General features: G+C 53.1%; 7 protein-coding genes across 7 annotated transcripts; 3 read left to right on the top strand and 4 right to left on the bottom strand.

Annotated features, from left to right (window-relative positions):
- Positions 1-135: 135 nt before the first annotated feature.
- Positions 136-8,228, bottom strand: CLUP02_08338 (DNA polymerase family B; the record flags this gene model as incomplete). Its single annotated transcript, XM_049287328.1, has 15 exons — positions 136-877; positions 932-2,745; positions 2,798-3,566; positions 3,605-3,871; positions 4,085-4,235; positions 4,528-4,636; positions 4,747-4,859; positions 4,977-5,077; positions 5,131-5,144; positions 5,199-6,154; positions 6,209-6,902; positions 6,982-7,261; positions 7,525-7,672; positions 7,748-8,130; positions 8,188-8,228. The coding sequence occupies 15 exons, from the start codon at positions 8,226-8,228 to the stop codon at positions 136-138; spliced, it is 6,582 nt and encodes a 2,193-aa protein (XP_049144471.1).
- A 1,001-nt stretch (positions 8,229-9,229) lies between these two features.
- CLUP02_08337 (uncharacterized protein) lies at positions 9,230-9,361 on the top strand (the record flags this gene model as incomplete). The annotated part of the gene is made up of 1 exon (XM_049287327.1): positions 9,230-9,361. The coding sequence occupies one exon, from the start codon at positions 9,230-9,232 to the stop codon at positions 9,359-9,361; it is 132 nt and encodes a 43-aa protein (XP_049144470.1).
- Positions 9,362-10,256: 895 nt separating this feature from the next.
- On the top strand, positions 10,257-11,308 carry CLUP02_08336 (uncharacterized protein; the record flags this gene model as incomplete). Its single annotated transcript, XM_049287326.1, has 2 exons — positions 10,257-10,331; positions 10,385-11,308. 2 exons carry the CDS (start codon positions 10,257-10,259, stop codon positions 11,306-11,308), a joined length of 999 nt encoding a protein of 332 aa, XP_049144469.1.
- A 502-nt stretch (positions 11,309-11,810) lies between these two features.
- CLUP02_08335 (uncharacterized protein) lies at positions 11,811-12,365 on the bottom strand (the record flags this gene model as incomplete). The annotated part of the gene is made up of 1 exon (XM_049287325.1): positions 11,811-12,365. The coding sequence occupies one exon, from the start codon at positions 12,363-12,365 to the stop codon at positions 11,811-11,813; it is 555 nt and encodes a 184-aa protein (XP_049144468.1).
- An 893-nt stretch (positions 12,366-13,258) lies between these two features.
- On the bottom strand, positions 13,259-15,063 carry CLUP02_08334 (asparaginase; the record flags this gene model as incomplete). The annotated part of the gene is made up of 2 exons (XM_049287324.1): positions 13,259-14,655; positions 14,874-15,063. 2 exons carry the CDS (start codon positions 15,061-15,063, stop codon positions 13,259-13,261), a joined length of 1,587 nt encoding a protein of 528 aa, XP_049144467.1.
- Positions 15,064-16,500: 1,437 nt separating this feature from the next.
- CLUP02_08333 (uncharacterized protein) lies at positions 16,501-18,323 on the top strand (the record flags this gene model as incomplete). The annotated part of the gene is made up of 4 exons (XM_049287323.1): positions 16,501-16,640; positions 16,696-16,777; positions 16,835-17,397; positions 17,450-18,323. 4 exons carry the CDS (start codon positions 16,501-16,503, stop codon positions 18,321-18,323), a joined length of 1,659 nt encoding a protein of 552 aa, XP_049144466.1.
- Positions 18,324-18,508: 185 nt separating this feature from the next.
- Positions 18,509-19,132, bottom strand: CLUP02_08332 (uncharacterized protein; the record flags this gene model as incomplete). The annotated part of the gene is made up of 3 exons (XM_049287322.1): positions 18,509-18,802; positions 18,864-18,878; positions 18,950-19,132. 3 exons carry the CDS (start codon positions 19,130-19,132, stop codon positions 18,509-18,511), a joined length of 492 nt encoding a protein of 163 aa, XP_049144465.1.
- Between the last annotated feature and the right edge of the window lie 726 nt (positions 19,133-19,858).

Here is a 19,858-nt window from a genome sequence, read left to right as displayed (position 1 = left end):
CCTCCACACCACCGCTGCATCTGCAGCTGCAGAATCTCAAAAGGTCGGCTCATGGGAAAAGAAAAGCTTAGCGTCGTGAAAGCCCCCATCCATACCCCCTCCATGTTCTAGGTATCCCACTTCTTGGCACGCCTTCTACCAGATTGCAGCCTGGTCAAAGTCGAACCTCTTCAGCTCCTTCCCTGCGTCTTCCAAGTCCTTCTTCGCCTTCATACGCATGTAGAAGATGGGGCAGTCCTTGCTACTGCAAATCACTTCGCAGTGCATGCTGCCCTGACACCGCTGGCACTGCGTCCAGAGCCGGCCGAATCGCACCTCGAGATCCGACGTCTTGTCCAGTGTCTTCTTGTACAATTCGCCGACCCGAGGCGCGCAATCCGAGCACACTGCCCCCGCGCTCTCCTCCTTGCCTCGGAGTGGTTTCTTGCATCCCATGCATGTTTGCGTCTTCTTTGCAAACTTCATCAGGCCTCCGACGGCCGGCGCCGACACTGCAATCGTGCGCGTATGCGCTCCCGTGAGCAGCGAGTTCGCCTTGGTCTCACCCAGAATGGGCTCGAAGATTCTGCCCAAAGGCTTCGCAAGCTGGTTATCAAGGTAGTATCGGGTGTCGATCGGCACGTTGTTTTCAAGGACGTAGATGGGATCCTCAGACTTCTCGTAGTTCTTTGCACCTGCCGCACCCTTGATCATCACATAGGCAACTCGATCACCTAGACCTGGTGCCGAGCCTGCATCGCGCTTCTTCATTCTCTGAGCGAGCTCGACGTGAGCCTGTTTGGCTGCGTAGTCGTCTTTGGTGAGCGCCTTCGTAATGACCAACTTTGACATATCAACCTTGTTTTGCAACAAGTCCGCAATCGTGTCTTTGACATAACTGAGAGTAAAAGGTCAGTCGACATTATTCAGAAATCAGATGGTGCAAACTTACTCTTGCGCTCCCTGGACATCTTGGTCGATGAGCATCATTCGAAGCACCTTCTCAATCACGGTTTGTACGAGCAGGCAGTTGTCTCGTCGAACCGTCTCGATACCCTTCGTATCCATCTTGTCGTACTTGTTGGGATTCGTCCAGTACAGGCCGGCGTATCGCTTCTTGTTGATGAGCAGGTATGGGTAGTATACCTTTTCGAACTCCAATTTGATCGGCTTGACGAACTTGGAAGAGACAAAACTAGCAGCTTCTTCGCCAAACTTCATGGCCTCGGGAAGGTCCTTGGTGCCAAACTTGACCATGACAGAGTCAGTGTCACCATAAATGACCTGAGCGTCGTGGGTGTATCCATTGGCAATGCAGTACTTCTTCTCAACTTCCTCCTTGGTCTTCATAATCATCTGTCGGCCAAAGGCTGTTGTGCTACTGGCGATTTCGAGACAAGGCAGCTTGCCGGTTGTCGCACCCGTGAGTCCGTAGACGGAGTTTGCACTGATCTTCAAAGCCAGTTGTCGACCGTTCAACACTGCTTTCTTGAAAGGATCCGTTTCCCCAGCCAGTTCACGCTTGGCCTGCTTTCTTGCGGTCAAGAGTTCCTCGAGAATCTGAGCAAGGAGACCCTTCCGTTGTTTGGTGGTAACAAAGGTGTCGCCGTTCGGGGTGACGATGTAATCATCGTCCTTCTTCAGATCGAACTTCTCGATGGCCTTCTTGTTGACCAGTGTCGTATAGCATAGGTTGTGGGCCTGCATGATACTCGGGTACAGTGAAGCGAAATCGAGGGTTGCGATAGGTACGTCGTAGTATCCTCGGGTCGGCTCGATGACTGTGGCACCTTCATACTGCTCATCGCTACCCTCAGATCTCATATTTGGAATGACCAGCTTCTGTTCTAGGGCCTTCCGGAAAAGCTGACTGATGAATTTCACCTGCTGTCCTCTGGAGAGCAAAAAGTTGAACGGGATACCAGTGACTCTGGCCATCTCAGTGTAGTTTTCGAGGCAAGATAGCTTGTCCATGAGCCGCTGCGGGAGGTATGCGTCCTTCAGACAGTAAAGAGCGAGACGGCGGCGCGATTCAGGGGTACCGTTGAACAACTCTGTGATCATGGTGTAGTGAACATCTTCCTTTTGCTCTCCCAAAAATTGGGAGCACACAGAGTTGAGCGTGTAACTTCGAAGGTGGTGGTCGCGCTGGACAAGCTGCAGTAAGTCGAGTTGCAACCGTCCATTGGTATTGGTGGCCTTGCTGTCGCGATTACCCATCTGCTTACTGGAGAAATTCGTCTCCTTGGCTCTGGAAGGGATGCTAGGAATTCGAGACCAGTACTCGAATCCTCCAACCTTCAATGCCTTTGCCCTGTCGAGAAGGTATGGGAAATCAAAGTTGGCAATGTTGTATCCGATGATGATATCTGGGTCGACTTTGATGAGGAACTTCTGCCACTCGCTGAGCATCTTCTCCTCCTTCTCGAACTCGAGAATCTGTGTGGCGACGATAGGACTGGTTGTGTCTAAGCAGAACACGTTCCGCACGAAGGGCTTCTTTTCTCCGTATCTTGTCACCACGTTTGCAATCTGGATGACGGGGTCGTGTGTCGCCTCTGGGAAGATGCCCTTACGTCCAGCGCACTCAATATCGAACGACATGATTCTCAGAGGAGCCATCTTGGACCACTCCCCAACCGGCTTGTGAGCAATAAGGTCGAGGTAATTGATCTCGGCTTCGATTTGGCAGTTCGATTGTCGTTGAGACTGGTGCAGGACCTGGTATTTTGATGCGGGGGCTTCAACCCAAGACATTCCGAAAATCTAGCAGAAAAATATTAGCCTCATCGAGAGAGTTGATACCAGAGAAACGCACCTTGCAGTCGACCATGAAACGTAGGACGTATTGAATGTTGTCAAATGTCATGATGCCGCCATCCATGCCCTTCCACAGACCCTTCCAGTTGGCATTGCCCGACTCGATCGTTGTCCGAACTCTTGCGATGAACTTGGGGTCCATGACAGTGACCTTGAGGTAGGGGCTTTTAACATTTCCTTGGAAACCATAAATATTTTCCCTCATCAGGAAAGATACTGAGTGAATACATGGCTGGTGCTGTGCTACTTGTGACTCGAGATAGGCCTTGAAAGCATTGCAGTCTTCGGGTCGGAACGCCACCGGGGCAGCGACGTAGAGGTAGTGTTTGAAGTCGGTGACGTGCAACATCACTGAGTGGCCTTGCTCGGTAACACCAAACAGCTTGACCGTTGCTCGACCGCCGTGTAAACTGCCCTCCTCGGCCTCGATTTGCTGGAAGGTCAGGTTGTCCCTGGCCGGGTTGAAGTCGACAAGCGGAGGTCGGTCCCATGATTGATCCTTTTCGGTATTGTTCTGCTTGCGTTCAGAGATATCCTGGCTCAACTTCTCGAGAACTTCTGATTCGAAGGCACTCTTAGGTTGACTAGAGCCCGGAAGGTTCTTCGCATTCTTCTGGGAACCGACATGGCGGGCGGGTGAGGACGAGAACCCTTCGACTTTGCGCTTCTTGAGGGATGACGGTGTCGACGGGATGTTGCGGCGGGTGCTTGGTGTCTCCCCGAGCACACGCTTTTGAGGCAGCACTGTAGCCATTGTGGTGATCTGGCTGTGGTGGAAGAGTTGTGCAGAGTGAATCAACCAGACCTCATAGTCGGGTGGATTTGGGGGGTCGTTAGGTTGTTGCTATGGGATGGAACTTTCAGAAACCCATTAACGCGAAGACGCGCTTGACGTGATTGACGTCGACGTGACTTGACCCACTCTAAAGTGGCTGATGGAAGGCGCGAGCTGATGACTAAGGCAGGTGCACTTGGATTCCTCTGGGTCTGAGACGCGACGTTGACGCCAAAGACGGGAGGTGCAGGAGAGCGGGTACTTCCCAGATTATCCCCACTCAAGTTCAGGTACGCCCTCCAATATCAACACTGAGGCAACCGAACAAAGTTGAGAAAAGAGCTTACCTTCTGTTTCATTTGTCAATTGGTTGCCTCCCCAGCATCTGTTATTTCTACGCAATTGTCGTTCTTATTTCTGCCCTCATTTTCCCCCTTTTCACCTGAGCAAGGGAATGATGCTTGTTAAGGCAAAACTTAGGTGACCACAATGTTGTCAAAAGGTTGTCACGAGAGACAATAGTGATAGATGACTCGTCGCAAAACCAACTCTTGGTATTTACTAGATGAGGCTAAGGTATATTTGGATATCAATATGTCTACAACTACAAGATGTTGGAAGCTTCTATACAGGACAACATGCTTCCAGAAATGACTGGTAGCTGTCATTGCATTCTACACATTGTCCCTATTAGCTATGATGAACTCGACAGTACAAGTGATTTAAAAAGAGCAACATGGTGGCACATAGTCTCGCAAGGCATGTAGTCGCTCTTATTTCGTCGCGAAGAAACAAGAGAAAGAGAGACGAGATTGCTTGCGGTTGTCTTCAGATATCCATTCTAAGAGGCATCAACGGCGGTTTGTCACGACCGCTCAGCTAAGCCATGCAAATAGGATTCATCAAGAGATTGTCAAGAAACTCATGGTAGAAACAAAGAGAAGCAAACTTACTCTCAATCAACTTCCGAAACATCTGCTTTGGCGTGGCAGGACAGCATCTGACGTAAGGCGACGTAACGGGGCATCTTGGTAATGCGTCTGTGGGCGCGACCATGGCAACCTACTTCCTCAACGGCACACAGGCAAGCAACTAGACACAGAAAACCATGGGGGAAAAGCGTTCATTTATGTTTTCATATTAGGACTGGGTTGAGTTTTAGATACGTAAACCTCGTGCAGCCCATCGAATGATATGTGCGGGGTAAACCAGGGGCGTCCGAGGACGATGCGACTGCGTGATGCCGAGACGGTTGGTCGGTCAGCGGCAGCGAATAGAGAGAACCCTGGCAAACCCCCGCAGCGCTATGTGTATGGCTCTACCTATGAAGACGATTTGTCTCTGTTGGACGTATGGGAGAGGATCCTTTCCTTCTTCTTTCATAAAAATACCCATCGTGAACCGGGACGCCGTCGCTGAGCAATGCAAATCATGAACCACCCTTGCCAAAGTCCAGAAACCAGTGCAATGCAAACTCTCGTGGCATTAATTGGGTCGTTTCTCCTATGATGTCAACTCTTCATGATGAAGTGATCTTGAAGTTGTCAAGCTCGCACCAGTTGTTTACAGGCTAGTTTTAGGTTAGCGGATGATCGTCGTCAGCATGGGCGATCAGATAACTTACAATACAACTGAGGTACTTGCACCAACTGCAAGTGTTGTGGTAGATGTAGAAGTTATTGAGTAGGACGATGAAGACAATGATGACCGTCAGCAAGAAGCCGGCTCTGACCAACCACCATGCCCACCAGAGTGGCTTCCTGCCCTTGAAGAAACCGATGGGGTTCTTCAAGAACGGCGGTGGGCCACCCTGGTTGGGAGTGAGATGCATGGATGCGTATGATGGATCCTCAGCGCCAAGTCTCCGTCTCAAGGAATTGGGCGAATGCAAGACGCAGATGCCCAGCGCAAGACCCATTAGGAAGCCACCGATATGGGCAAAGTTGTCGAGTCCTGGCAGCAGACCCAGTACGAAAGAGATGACTACATCCAACATGATGAACATCAGGTCTTTCACAGGGCTGCGGCGGTCCTTCCAGGAGTACAGGAGATCGAGCAGGGTGAGAGCGATGACGCCGAAAAGGGCACCTGAAGCACCTGTAGATGCAGCCATAACACCGGCGTAGTTTGCTCCCATGACGTTGCCGAATATGCCTGCGCTCACATAGACCAAGAAGAAGCGAATCGAGCCGATGGCTATCTCCATCTCCTTTCCTATCGTCATTTGCAGAAGCAGGTTGAAGCCGATATGGATGAGACCTGCGTGCAGGAAAATGGGTGTGATGAAGCGGAACCACTGGTTGGGTTCCGGTGACTGGTTGATGTCGGTGTAGGTAGGCTCCGGCACACCTCCGAAGCCGCATAAATCGCCGAGGCCGCACTGGTTCGAGGGGTTGCTGGCGTCGCTCGAGGTCGAGTTCGGGCAAGGCCATGTGATGGGCTGGCCGAGATCCTGGATACCCTTGACGTTGTGCATGCAAGCTACGTAGCGAGCACCCATGTTGATCATAACGTAGGTGGAAGGTCCAATCATGGGGTTGAATGAGGGCTTGGTCATGATGGGAGAACCGGTGAGTTGAGCTGCGTTCCGTTAGTATCAAATACTGTTAGGTTTGACCTGTTGATTTGGCTTACCGTTCTTCACAATCTCAGCGATGAACACTGCAACCTGAACCAACGTGAAAATGTAAACGACCCATGGAATACCCTTTCTGTCGGCGCCAAACATGCCCAGCTGACCAAATCCAACCTTGTTCTTGTCGCGGCGACTCTTTGAGCGGCGAGATCCCGCAGGTGCGTCGTAGACATGGTCATTCTCGTTCATCTCCACATCCTTGTGCGGCTGCGTCGGCTGCCGGCTTTGCAAGGGAATCTCGTCGGCCACATTTTGTCTGCTCGAGTCTGGAGAAGTGGAATGACCATAGTAGGCAGTGTCCGGCTGAGCATAAGGATTCTGCTGGTGGGGATCGTGGCTGTTGTAGGCCGTCTGGCCGTGGCCCGAGTAGGCGGTGTTTACTGTATTCATCGTGTTCATGCGCTGGGGTTGCATGTTGTTCGTGCTCTGGGGATGAGGGCTCTGTGTGTTTCCGTTGTGGCGAAATCCGTCCTGTGTTGAGTCTACGGGATAGACATGATCGTCAAAGACGCTTTCGAAGGGGGATACAGTGTTGGCGCGCGGTGGTGGTGGTTGGCTGGCGCCGGGCGCAGGCGTTATTGAGCTGTAGGGAGGAGCGGGTGTTGAACTGGTTGAGGGAATGTTGTTGTAGGCAGCACCGCCGTAATAGGGAGCAGGCGAGGGAGAAGCTCCTGGAGGGGGTAGCGGTTTGTTCTGGTAATAGTCGTTGGCAGCCATGATATGTGCTGGGTCGGCGGATGCCAATTACGAAGGGACTGGAATTATGTGAGACCAGGGGAATGGGAATCTGGGCGAGGTCTCGTCCTTTTCTGAGAGTCGAAATCTCGCTTGGAGCGGCTGAACTAGGCTTCGGCGGGCAGCGAAGGCAAGCAAGGCAAATCGGACTAGTGCGAGATGGAGAATGGCTCAGGTACCGACCGGAAAGGGATGGGACGCGGAGAAATGTGACAGCGGGAGGGTTGAAATGAGGTGTGTGTCGTAACGCGGTCGGGGGGTCGTGGATATTTGTTCGATGCAGCGTTTTGGCGTGGATCGATGAGCCCGAGCTAAGCCTGGAAGACGGATGGAGTGATTGAGTTGAGGTACGGATACAATGCAGGGTGTCCGTGAGCGCGGTGGGTCGGTAACAAGCAAATTAAGCCCGGCTTAGCCAGCCTCTCTGAATGAGACCAAGGTAACCGGAGTAAGCTGAAGCTGAGGAAGGGCAAAGCCGCCAAAGAGAAGTGAGAAGAATGTCGTAAAGTAATTGCAGGTTTACCTCCAGGCGCGCAGTAGGCGGATTATGAATTAGCGGACTGGGAGAATGCCTGTGCACTCAACCTGAGCTACACTACTTCGGATGACCGGGTGAGTAGAGGATAGTTTGGGTGTTTTGGGTGCTTGAGTGTCGGAGCGCAGAAAGGAGAGTTCCTGTGTAGCACCTAAGGGGTTATAGGGGGCAGAACGAGTGAAGGGAGTGCCACCTTAAGCAGTAGATTCGTATGTCGTCGGTCAAGGGATGATTCTGGTAACAGGAGCAGGACACGTTCTCACGACACGAAGGGGGGATGCGAGGAGGTTATTTCTTTTAAACAGCCCAGCTTTCAAACGCAAGCCTTCCTGGTCTTGTTTCTGTTTTCTGCCCAAGCCTGCCAGGTGGGAGGCAGAGTACCTTGCGGCTGGCGCTGGACCACTAACTACACCGGGTTGGATCCATAGGTACGTAAGATACAGAGGAGGAACGGCAATGTGGTTGGCAGTGAAGAGGACCCAAAACACTGCCCGCCTCTCAGACTCGAGGCCTCTCTTGAGCGAGTGGATCACGGTGACGGGAGTGTGTGGGAGGGAGGCGGCCCAGTGAGAGGTGAAGAGGGGGGATGCACAATGGCACACCACCAAACGGGAGTCTGAGCAGGGTGCAGTAGGCTTGCAGTAGTTCCGGCTTTGAGGCTGTGTCAGCAATGCCAGCCCTTTTTTTTTCTGCATCTTCCACTCTGACCAGAAGTCTTTCCCCCGCCAAATGGGACCGTCGCCAGTCATACCTACCTAGGTACCTTACGGTGCCTGTTCGTACAAAGTACACCTGACGTACGGATCGGACATTTAAGCCTGAGTTAAGGTGGGCAAGGAACAATAGCGCCCTTGCTTTACGAGGTACGATGCCTACGAAGTACAAATGTCAAAAGCGACAGGGCGGCTGCCATTCAGCAGCGCATCTGCATCTGCAACTGGCAGCCCTTCGTGGCAGCGGCACATGTCGCGGTACGAAGACTCGTGGCTGCACCTCTGAGTTGTGCTATGTTTGGAACGGAGACCCACAAGTTTCAGATAGTTGCGTAACCCAGCCTGCCGACCCCCGGCGTGGCAGGTGAGCTGTGAGGTAACTCGACCAGACGGGACCCTTCGTGCCTTCTTCCAACGTCCTTTCTTGCCTCTGTCGAATGTACCTTTCCACTAATCCAAGCTGGGCTCGGAACAGAGCCACATCTCAGCCGAGGTCGATGTACCCGCCACTTCTCTTCTTCTTGAGCTCTTCCTTGAGCCTCTCGCTTCGATTCTGCGGGCTGCAAGGCACTCTACCGTGCCTACCTGGGGATACATCTATCAACTTTGGACAGCAAGCCATCCGCCTCACTCGCTGATCCGCTTAGGGAAAGCAGGATGACATGATGATCAACTGTCAGCATTCGAAACTTTGAAAGCCAGCCATAGCGGCAGCTTCTTGCAATCCTTTCGCAGACGTGCCCTATGGCCAACGACTGCCGATCCATGCAGTACATGCAGACTACGGGCAGCATCCTGGCAGCCTGGCTCCGACACTCGCTCCACAAGACGACCACAACCCCAAGCCTTCAAGAGTCATGACCCTGCAAACCCTCGGCGATTCCACAGCGTTGGGGGAGCAACACCAGCATGAGGTGTTCATTCCATTATTTCCATCCCATCAACATCTACATCAACTGCCCTGCCGCCATCCGACAAGGACCGGCCTGGCGAGGCAGGAAAACCTTCGTTTTCTAATCGGCCTCTCCTTGGAATCGATGACAAGAAACCATCCTGGATATATGGGGGGGTCCCCAATAAAGCTCTCCAATGTGCCTTACAAATGGACCCCAAGGACATACCGACCGGAATGTGGATTTCGCAACACCCGCGATAGTACGCCTTCCTAAAGAATCTGCCCGACACTGTGGGTTCGTCGCTTCTCAGCCTCCTTTTGCTCGACTCTTCCCAGTCAACATTGTGGCACCTTTATATCATTCCAAGCCAAACTTCGCGTCCACCAAGAATTGGTACAAGAACAGAGAAGACAGACCCATAATGGTCTTCCACCAATATCCGCTGTTGTGATCATGGAACTGATACATGTCAGCTGAGCTTCCAACAGTTGCTGACATTCACTTGCATCGTCTTTTCCACAGTTCGGGCAAAAAAACCTGCGCCAGACCGTCAGCTCACCAACAACGGTCGCGCACTGCGCAGATTTGGGGCACTTACGACAAATGGTGGCTCGGCCGTCACCCACTAAGAAATGGTTACTCGTGGAGGCAAGCCACATGCACGATCGGAGAGAAACACGAGAAAGCACCCAAGCCCATGAGATGACGTACTCGGACAACATTCGAATCCTCTTTTAACTCTTCCTCGTGCTTTCTGCTTGCGAGAGAGCTGACGCTGGGTTTGACAGCGCCCTGCCAGTCATTTTGGCATCCCCCCGAGCCAGCCCTATCCAGAATGCTGGCTCAAGCTGGAATCATCGTTGTCCGTGCGTTGTCGGAGATCGGGGGTCCTCTCGCCCTGCGTGCGGCGCGACTGAATGGAACAACCTATGGGCACCTATGATGGCGCCTCAGGTCCACGACCGTTGCGACGCCACACGCTATCACGTGTCGATAAGATAACAGAAGGGGAAAAAGACCCCTGGTTTAATCAACTTTTTTTTTTCCTTCGCTTGGGGGAGCTTTAATTAGCAAGAGGGTCGTTGCGCAGAGTTTCCAGAGTTCCTCAATTGCGCGGAGATTTGCCTACTGCACGCTGAAGATCCAGTTTACACAGCCATTCGAAACTATGAGCAAGAAAATCCGCGGTGGTGATTCCGACTCCGACAGGGAGGACGGTGGCGCCAAGCTCAATGCACCCACGGTTCGCCTGACTTCCCGAGTCTTCAGCTGTCTTAGTTCTAACCCCCACCTTAGGAGGCATCTACCGATGCCATGGATGTAGATGTCCCACCAACGCCTGCCGACAAGAGACAGGCAGCAGCCATGGCTCGCGCCGAACGAGCTGCGCGTAGAAAACAAATCCGTGAGGGGTTGACGCCTGGAGGCTCCCAAATTTCTTCCTTGGCCAGCACGCCGAATCCCGAGTCCCAGCCCGCATCGCCTGCGCTCAAAGCACAAGAAAAGAAGACGAGGGGAAGGAAGGCGACAAGAAAGAGCACGATCGTCGCTGAGAAGGAAGAAGAAAAACCAGAGGACAATACGGCGACAGGAACCCCCGACGAGACCACCGCAGCAGCAGAGCCCGCAGAGCCTACAGAGTCAGAAGAGCCAGCAGAGCCAGCAGAGCCAACAGAGCCAACAGAGCCAACAGAGCCAACAGAGCCAACAGAGCCAACAGAGCCAACAGAGCCAGCGACAGTGCCTACCTCTACTCCTGCAACAGATGCCGAGCCGCTCCCCTTCGTGATCGATGTGAACCCCACCAAGATCAAGATTCCCGACAACACAAGCGCGTCCATAGCCGGCTACGCCACATCCATTGCCCCCAGCTCGGCGTTCGGTGGCGATAGCCAGATCGGTGGCCCAAACCGCGCAGCAAGGCGGCGGCAGATGCAGATTGATAACCATCGGAAGGCGATTAAGAAGGAGCTTGGCATACCCGCCGAGTCGGACGAGCGCGCGGAGGAGGTGGACGCGCTACTCAAGACTTGGATCGCCGAGTTTGACGAAAAGACCGAGGCGCGGGCGGCCAAGAAGAAGGCCAAGAAGATCGCGTCAAAGGGGAAAGCACAGGGTAAGCCTTACTCAGGACGAAACAACAAAAATGATGAGAAGCAGAAGCAGATAAAGAAGCAGAAGCAAAAAAAGGCCCTACGAGACCGGCAGGGAGGCAACTAGGAGAGAAGTTGGCCGACCTGCGGCTCGATGGGGCCCCGCCGATTCTGGAGAGCAAAGGCGTCGTGAGGGAGTAATGGATGTGTGATGAAAGGGAAAAGGGAAGGAGGATACAATAAGACAAAAGTATATATGCATGCATATTGGCGTCTAGCGGGTCAAATGGGAGGAGGATATATCAATAACAAACTGAACGCCGAGCTCAAATAACGGCATACCGGCCATACTTCGCAAGATGGCGGCATATCCTTACACGTCACAGATCGCAAAGCGCGGGCCTTACTTGTGTGATGGTGCTCAATAATAGTAATGTACAGCCAGGGGAGATTGTCACCAACCCATCAATGCTCCAAAATGCAAACCTTCAACGCCTTTTTTGCTATACTCCGTACAAGCCACAGTGTGTACCTGGACTTGAGTCGGACGATTTCCCCTCCAAATCCATTACTTGTTCGTTCTTTATCCTACACTGGCCGTCACCTCTCATCGACAAAACTCCCCTCAGTTATTGCTTCTTCTCACTATCGTTCTTCTGACTCTCCTCTGCCTCCTCCTTCTTCGCGCCGCTCCAAACCTCAGAAACCTGCTCGGCAATCAAATCGCCCAAACCCTTGCCCTCAGCAAGCGCCTTCGCGTGCTCAGCAGCCCTCTTGGCCTCCCAGTCCTCGGGCTCGCTGCCGTACCACAGCCTCTGCGCGAGGTTCCGCTTCTTGAACTCGATGGCGCGCATCTGCTCCTCCGTCAGGCCCTCGCGGCGCATCCGCTCCTCGCGCAGGAGCTGCTTGGTGCGCTGCGCCTGCTCGGGCAGCGTCGTGGGGAACATGCGACCGAGGCGGGACTGCATGCGCTGGAAGAGGGACTGGCCGCTGTAGTCGTAGATGAGCTGGTTGCCCGAGGCGGAGAAGCCGGTCCAGAGCATGAAGGTGCGCCAGTCGATTCGGCGGGGGGGCATGAGCATGATTAGGGGGCAGAGGACTACGCCTGCCCAGGCTGCGTTGGTGATGATCTTGGGGGTCGGGGTCGGGGCTTGGCCCGTTGGTTGTGTAGAGGCTGAAGACATTTTGTGTGTATGGGTATGTGGTTGTGATGTTTTTCCGCGATGGAGGTCTTGTCAGGCTTGGAGGTCAGAAGCTGCTCGGGTTCGGCGGCTGAGCAAGTATTCTCGTGGGTTCGTTTGCGTCGGCGCTGTATTCGTAGGTGGTTTTCCAGTTCGGGACGGAGACTGGTGACGCAAGGTGGGTGGGTGATGCTGAGTGTTCAAGTCAATGACGATTGACGAAGCTGTCTGGCGCAGGTGCGAAAGAGAAATCTCCCAAATTTCAAGAACCGCGCTAGGCCCCGGCGCCGAAAATCGAGGTGGGGCCGACCCGGGGCTCCGGGACACAAACCACCTGAGTCGAATGCTTGCACCTAGCCAACACGAGCACTCCTACCTTAGTGATTAAGCCTTTGAAGTGGATCTAAAGCAGTGGTCATTAGAAACAGATAATCTGGCGAGAAAATGTAATTCGAAGCAAGGTTCAGTGACGAGTTCTCGGCAAGGCTAGCGGGAGCCGATTGAATCCAGGATCTTCAGACTCATCAAGATGACCGCGAGAGATGTGAGGAATATCTCCGAGGTTGACAACCAGATTTCTTTATCATGCGGAACAACCCATCACAGGTATCTAAGCAGCTCGCTCGCTGTAAGGAAAATTCATCCAATTCAATTGCATGGTGCAATAGTAGCAATTTCAGTTTGCAGACGAGAAGCAATGAACATTGTACAAGCCTGAATCAACGTCATAGACTTGATCAGAATGAAACTTTCCGAAGTAGTAGGCATCTGTCCCCTCTTTAGATCATCACTGATTTGCTTCATTATCATTGAGATATGACCTCTAAATAACACTGCCCCAAAAAACGCCTTCAAACATGCGACACGAAACCAAAATCCAGACTTTTCTAGTTTTCCTACTTTTGAACTCCTCCAGATGCAGATGCGTGAACAGAATCCAAGATAGCCTCCTCTTCCGACCATAAATGCGCACCCGTCTCCTTGAGCAACTGCACGCACTTCTCCTTGCCCATCTTTTCGGCGAGGTAGAGCGGCGTGTTGTTGGCCAGATTCCTCGAGTGCACGCTGGCGCCCCTCGTCAGCACTTCGCGCAGGATGTCAATGTTGGGCCCGACGGCGGCCAGGTGGACAGTCGTGTTGCCCGCGTAGTCAGCGGCCTTGAGGAGCTCGTGCTGGGCGTCGTTGTCTAGGATCTCCTTCACCGTCCGGACATCGCCATTTCGTATGGCGTAACCGAGGACGGTAAATGCCGATTCTGACGCGGTTAGTCGCGCTACGACCGAGTCGAGTGAGCCAGATGGATGCGAAAATACCGGAAGAGCCATTTCCGTCATCTCGCCACGCAGAGACTGAGACATTCTCGCGCTGACCTGGGCGGTGGAAAGGCTGGGGATGGCGAGAAGGTAGGACAGCTTGGTGAGGGCGGCCTCTGCTGTGAGATCGAGACCGAAGATGACGCCGGCGCGGCCGAGTTCGGTTCCAGGACCGTAGACGGGAGAGACAAAGCCGCTCATGCACTGACTGACGTTGACGACGATGACACCGCGGTCCACGGCGGCCTTGATGACCTTGGTCAAGCTGCCGTCGATACCACTGGGGGCGTTACCCATTCCGAAAGTCTCGAGGATGAGGCCACGTAGATCGGGGACACGCAGGACCGAGTCGAGCATCTCTGGCCTGATGCCAGGGAACACTCGAAGACAGGCAACGTGAGCTGTGTCGAGGTGCTTCGTGACCTGGAGCTCGGCGATTCTAGTGGGCCTCAACACAATGGGCCAGTTCACGTCAATACCAAGTCCGTTCACCTTGGCCAGTGGCTCGCAGTTGGGGCTAGCAAAGGCCTCGAAAGCGGCAGATGAGACCTTGCTGGTTCTGTTGCCGCGGAACAGCTTGTGATGGAAGAAAAGACCGACTTCGGGGATGACAAAGGTTCCTGCGATGATGAGCGAACCGAGGAGATTGTCGACGGCGTCGGACTGGAGAGCAAAAATGGAGGCCTGGGAACCGGTGAGGATGACCGGCTTTCCCAGATCAGAGAGCATGAATGACAGAGCCGATGCCGTGTACGAAAGAGAGTCGGTTCCGTGCAAGACGACGAATCCGTCAAAAAGGCGGTAGTTTTCCCTGATGGTCTGGGCAATTTCCGTCCAGCCTTCCGCTGAGATGGAGCTAGAGTCCAGCAGAGGGTTGAATTCCAGCACGCCGTAGCGGATGTGACGGGAGTAAGCACTCGGTGGTGTTCTCAAACTGTCGATCATGATTCTTTTCCCATCTTTGACGGCCTCAAGTTGGACTACGCATCGTCAGTAAGACTCATTACAGATACTAGTTATTTTGGGCAATTGGTGCTCCAGTCCAGCCGCGGTTCGGGGAAATATGTCCTCAACATTTACAAGAAGTCTTCGTGAGAACGGACCAGGATTTTCAACATGCGAAGAAGGCAGGCAGACAAGTACTCATTTCTTGACTTTTGTATTTCCTTGGGACGTGCTGTCTTTCAGAAAAACCTACCAGGAGGAGAGGACTTGTCGTTGAATGAGGGCCGCGGAGCCATGGCATCCTTCAAGAAACCTCCAATGGGCTGGAGTCCATCGGCGGTAGGCTGCATGCAGATGGTTCCGCCCGTCATGATAATGAGGACTCGAGACTCCGGGTAGTTGGACGCCGGCAGGAGTCTCTCGGCGGTAGGTTCGAAAGCCATTATGTCGGTGTACCGGTGATGCCGAGTTCGAGTTGTGTTACGTAGCGAACAGCAATGAGTGAGGGAAAGTTGGGTGTCGTCCAGGTCCAGACTTTATCACGTACTGAAGCCTCCACAGATGGGTATAGTAAATTGAGGGGCACGGGGTAATGGAGGGGCAAGAGCTTTTGTATGGAGAGCGAGGCGAAAACAGTTGGCCAGTGTCACGCACGGGTGGTGTAAAATTTTGTAAATTTTGTCGGATGGAGGAGACTGTGAGAGACTGTGACGAGCGGGCAGTGATGGATGATGAAAGCAAGCGAGTGGAGACGGATGGCGAGTCAATCAAGTCATTTGTGGCATACATCAACAATTTAAAGGCAGTCAGAAGAGCCCTTGGTGTCCGGTATACGGCAACAGCCTGGATGAACCTAACAAGAGCTGGCTGACATTGGGTTTGGCTGCTTGCCGAAGCCTTAGATAAGGAGGGACAAGGGAATGCGGGCAAAGACCAGACATTGCCCCTCGCACTTGACGGTATGTCTTATCGCGATAAGCCAAAAAGTTGTCGCAAACCTTGGGCGAAAACCCGAGTAGAGCCAAGTATCGCGGGGCAGAGTTGATGGGACAAAAGCCGATAGCGGATGGCGGGCAGAGTTTTGGAGGGGTAATAATTAAGTAACAGAACGGCCACGACAGCGGCGTGACCATTTCAAGGAACCAGGCATGGCTGGCTAGACTCGACGAGGGTGTGAGTCGCTGACCACTGCGAAATTCGTGTGGGAGCGTAGAGTGCCTATTCGTACTCAGGCAGAGGCTGATCAGAGTTCTGCGGTGGTTGTCGATATTTCTTGTTGTGCCAAGTTCGGCCCAGGATGGAATTAGATCTGGCATTTGCTTGATGGCGAATTGAGATCAGCCTAAAAAAATGCGACAAGTTTGCTTGCAGAACTTCCCGTTACCTTCGGACGATGACGCACGTGCGTGGACTAGGCCAAAATGAACCTGCCACCTTTTTTCAACCGAATGCTCAGGTACCTACGTTCCTTTTTTCTCGTCCATGGTACTCCGTACCTTAGGTAGGTTGGACACGGCCGACACGCTCGGCAGGACCCACAATGCAGGACCAGGGATTTTCCGCGACCTGAGTTCCATCATCGCCAATCTGGAACTTGATTGAGATTCTGCCACAGACACCGCCCAAACACCAACCCATCCTCAGCCATCTGGGCAGGTGAAATCTAACAACTACAGAAGCTCTTTGCTATCGACGGAAAATACTTAACTCTAGCATCAGTATATGTCGGCTACGATTATCTCCGCGAAAACCTGGCCACCGCTAGCAATGCGACCTGTTTAGTTGTCGTTCGCCCTTGACCCCATCTGTCACCAGAACGTCCGATTGAGCAAGCCAGTCTTTCACGCGACAGGCGCATCTCGCCGCGCTTTGCATCCATCATGGATTCCAGTGCGCCCAACGGAGGCTTGTCGCCTCGGGCTTTTGCGATGCAGCACCAGCGTCCTCGGGCCAGTTTCCAGGGATGTTCACGAATCTCCGACTACGAACTCCTCGGGAAGTTGGGTGAGGGTACTTTCGGGTTAGTCCTCTTCCAGACCTCACTTCTCTGGTCGTGTTACTGATGTTCTCCGCAGTGAAGTTCACCATGCGAGATCTCGCAAGACCAACGCTCATGTCGCCGTCAAAAAGATCATCATGCACCACGAAAAGGATGGCGTACGTGTGATCCCCGTTGCCAGATAGTCAGCGTATCTACTTACCGATGTTCGACAGTTCCCCATCACGGCATTGCGAGAAATCAAACTTCTGAAACTGCTCTCTCACAAAAATGTCCTGCAGCTGGTGGACATGGCTGTGGAGCACCCTCAGAGAGCCAGTAAGTCGCTCATGCTCAACTACCCAATTCGCCAGCAGCAATTCCTGACCCGAATTGTGACAGGCGACAAGCGCAAGCGCCCAATTATGTACATGGCAACCCCGTACATGGATCACGACTTGTCGGGCCTTCTCGACAACCCTTCCGTTCATTTCACCGAACCGCAGATCAAATGTTACATGCTGCAGCTCCTCGAGGGATTGCGATATCTGCACGACCAACATATCCTACATCGAGACATGAAGGCTGCCAATCTTCTCATCAACAACAAAGGCATCCTCCAGATTGCCGATTTCGGTCTGGCAAGACACTACGAAGGGCCCACGCCCAAGCCTGGACATGGGGCAGGAGAGGGGAAAAGGGAATACACCGGCCTTGTCGTCACTCGGTGGTACAGACCCCCGGAATTGCTGCTTCACCTGAAAAGATACACAACCGCTATTGACGTTTGGGGTGTTGGGTAAGTGTCAGAATCGGCGCATCTTTGGCACCCGGCACTAATGATTTGTCAGCTGTGTCTTTGGCGAAATGCTTGTTGGAAAGCCGATTCTAGCTGGTGAGAGCGATACACACCAGCTCGACATAATTTGGGATCTGATGGGGTCGCCCACGCCGGAAAACATGCCCCTTTTCAACACTCTTCCTGGTGCTGAAGCAGTGACCCCACGCCCTCGGCCTGGTAGCATTACCAACAAGTTCAGAGAGTACGGAACCGGAGCAGTCTCTTTGCTTAAGGAGCTTCTCAGACTCGACTGGAAAAGTCGCATAAACGCCGCCGATGCGCTCAACCATCCATACTTCAAAATGGCTCCCATGCCAGCTGAACCTGGAGACCTACCCACCTTCGAGGACAGTCACGAACTAGACAGGCGAAAGTTCCACGATCGTCAGGCAAAACTCCCACCAGCGCCCAAGGGAGGCACGGTGGGCATGGGCCCCGAGGCGCACGGCGCGAATGCCGGTTTCAACAATACCGATGCTTACAGCAACCGCAATGGCGTAAACGGTCGGAATGCCAATGTACCCGGAGGTCACAGGAACGGCGGCGATGAACGCCGACCAGCTTGGCAGCGCGACAACAGAGGCTTACCTCCGCGACCGCCCCCACCCGAGTATGCTAACGGCGGCCCTATGCCACCCCGCGATGACTACCGGGACAGAGACAGAGATAGGAGGCCGAGAAGTCGAGGAGGAAGAGGTCCTGACGTAGACACGTATATCCCGAGCTACAGAGACGATGTTCCTCCACGACATAGAGACGACCGGCCTCCTCGCGACCGACGCCGCAATAGTAGAGATGAGCGATGGCACGAGCGAGACTGGGATCGCCGGACGCGCAGCCGTAGCCGCTCTCCCATGCGGGAACGGGAGGCGTACCGCAGATGAGATTGCGGCCTGTACAAAAGACAGTATAATATCGAATGGCAGGACAGCTCGGCGAAGCACTGGGACAGGCGTTTGGGGGTGGGAGCATAATTCCAAGCAAGGCTGGTATACAATTGATTCCCCGGTAATGAATGCTTCCCTTCCCAGCAGTAGTGGTTTATATGAAGAAAGGCCGAATTACAAAGTCAAATCTCTGAATCATCGTCGTCCTCCTCATGAATCGTTTGCGACCAAAGCCCGGGAGTTCGCCTCCGTCTTTTTGGGGGCGGCTTGTTCAACAGCTGCCAATCAGTCTCGTAGGATGATGAGTCTTCTGTTTTACCAGTCCCGGGCCGCTCTGACAATGGTGTTCCCGGCATTGGTGTTGTTGAGAAAGAACTAGACCTCTCATCATGCATGCCGAGGACAGAGGTGATGATGCCGGATGTGCAAGCCATAGTCAGGCCAGCCAAGATGCCAATGCACGCACCGCAGGCCAACTAAGGGAAAGGTTAATATATCAGCAGTCTAATATTTGGGTAGGTAAGGCAGAGATCTCACAAAGGTATAAAGGGGCTGTGTTATGCAAGTTAGCGATGCCGTCAATCACATGCGTTTCAAGGGAGGATGGAGGAGGGTCTGCTTACCTGGAGACTAGCTATGAAGTCGATGACAGATTGGCACCATCCCAATACAAATGTTGCCATGAGTAATAGGGGCGATAGTAGTATGAGGATCACGTTGATGAAGAATGCCACAGGCTTCCAAACTATTCTTGCAGGCCATGTCGCGATGGTAAACACGCCAGAGGCGTATGACAGCAGTGCCATGACGTGAGGTGTGAAGAGAAGGCCTCGTGATTGTGGTACTTCGATTGACGTAGCGTTACAGGGGTAGCTCAGTGTAAGCTATAGCTGAAGAGAAGAGTATCACTTTTTGATCTCCCGGCATGGCAATTTGGTAAGATTACGATGGCCTGTGAGGTTGTTGAAAGAGCGGAGGTAAGAGTTGACTGAGGAGAGATGAAGCTTAAAATCGAAGGGCGGTGGGTTCGTGACACGGGTGTTTACTCCGCGATGTGAGGCCGGTCACATTCCAGCCAGCCTTTTCGTTCAGAAATTCGGGGGTTGATGTTGATGTGCCACGGTGCGTGGGCCAGTTGTGAGAACGGCAGAGAGTTGTGTTGGTAAGGTACCTGCAACAAAAGTTGGGTTATTAAGCTCCAGCCCGAATTTGGAAGGAAGCACCGGCTCCTTCAGGTCAGCATTGGCGAGCAGGCAAGGAAAGATAGTCGGACGGCCGCTTTCAGAGGTACGGAGCTTGGATTCATCAGGCCGAGGGGAGGAGGATGCAATTTAAGCCTGCGCGCACTGACCAGCTGGAGGTGCCGACGAGGCAGACGCCATCCTTATCATTCCCATTTTGTGATGATTTGGCTCATGATTTCTGAGAAGTACAGAGAGCCTGACTTTACAATGAAGGGCCAAATAAAAGACGGACAATAAAATGCCACTACACGCTAGAGGTCATTTGACAGGTAAGCCGAAATCCAGCTA

The sequence above is a fragment of the Colletotrichum lupini genome, chromosome 4, assembly GCF_023278565.1.
Source record: "Colletotrichum lupini chromosome 4, complete sequence".
In the NCBI taxonomy this organism is placed as follows: Eukaryota; Fungi; Ascomycota; class Sordariomycetes; order Glomerellales; family Glomerellaceae; genus Colletotrichum; species Colletotrichum lupini.
This window is presented reverse-complemented; position numbering and strand designations above follow the sequence as displayed.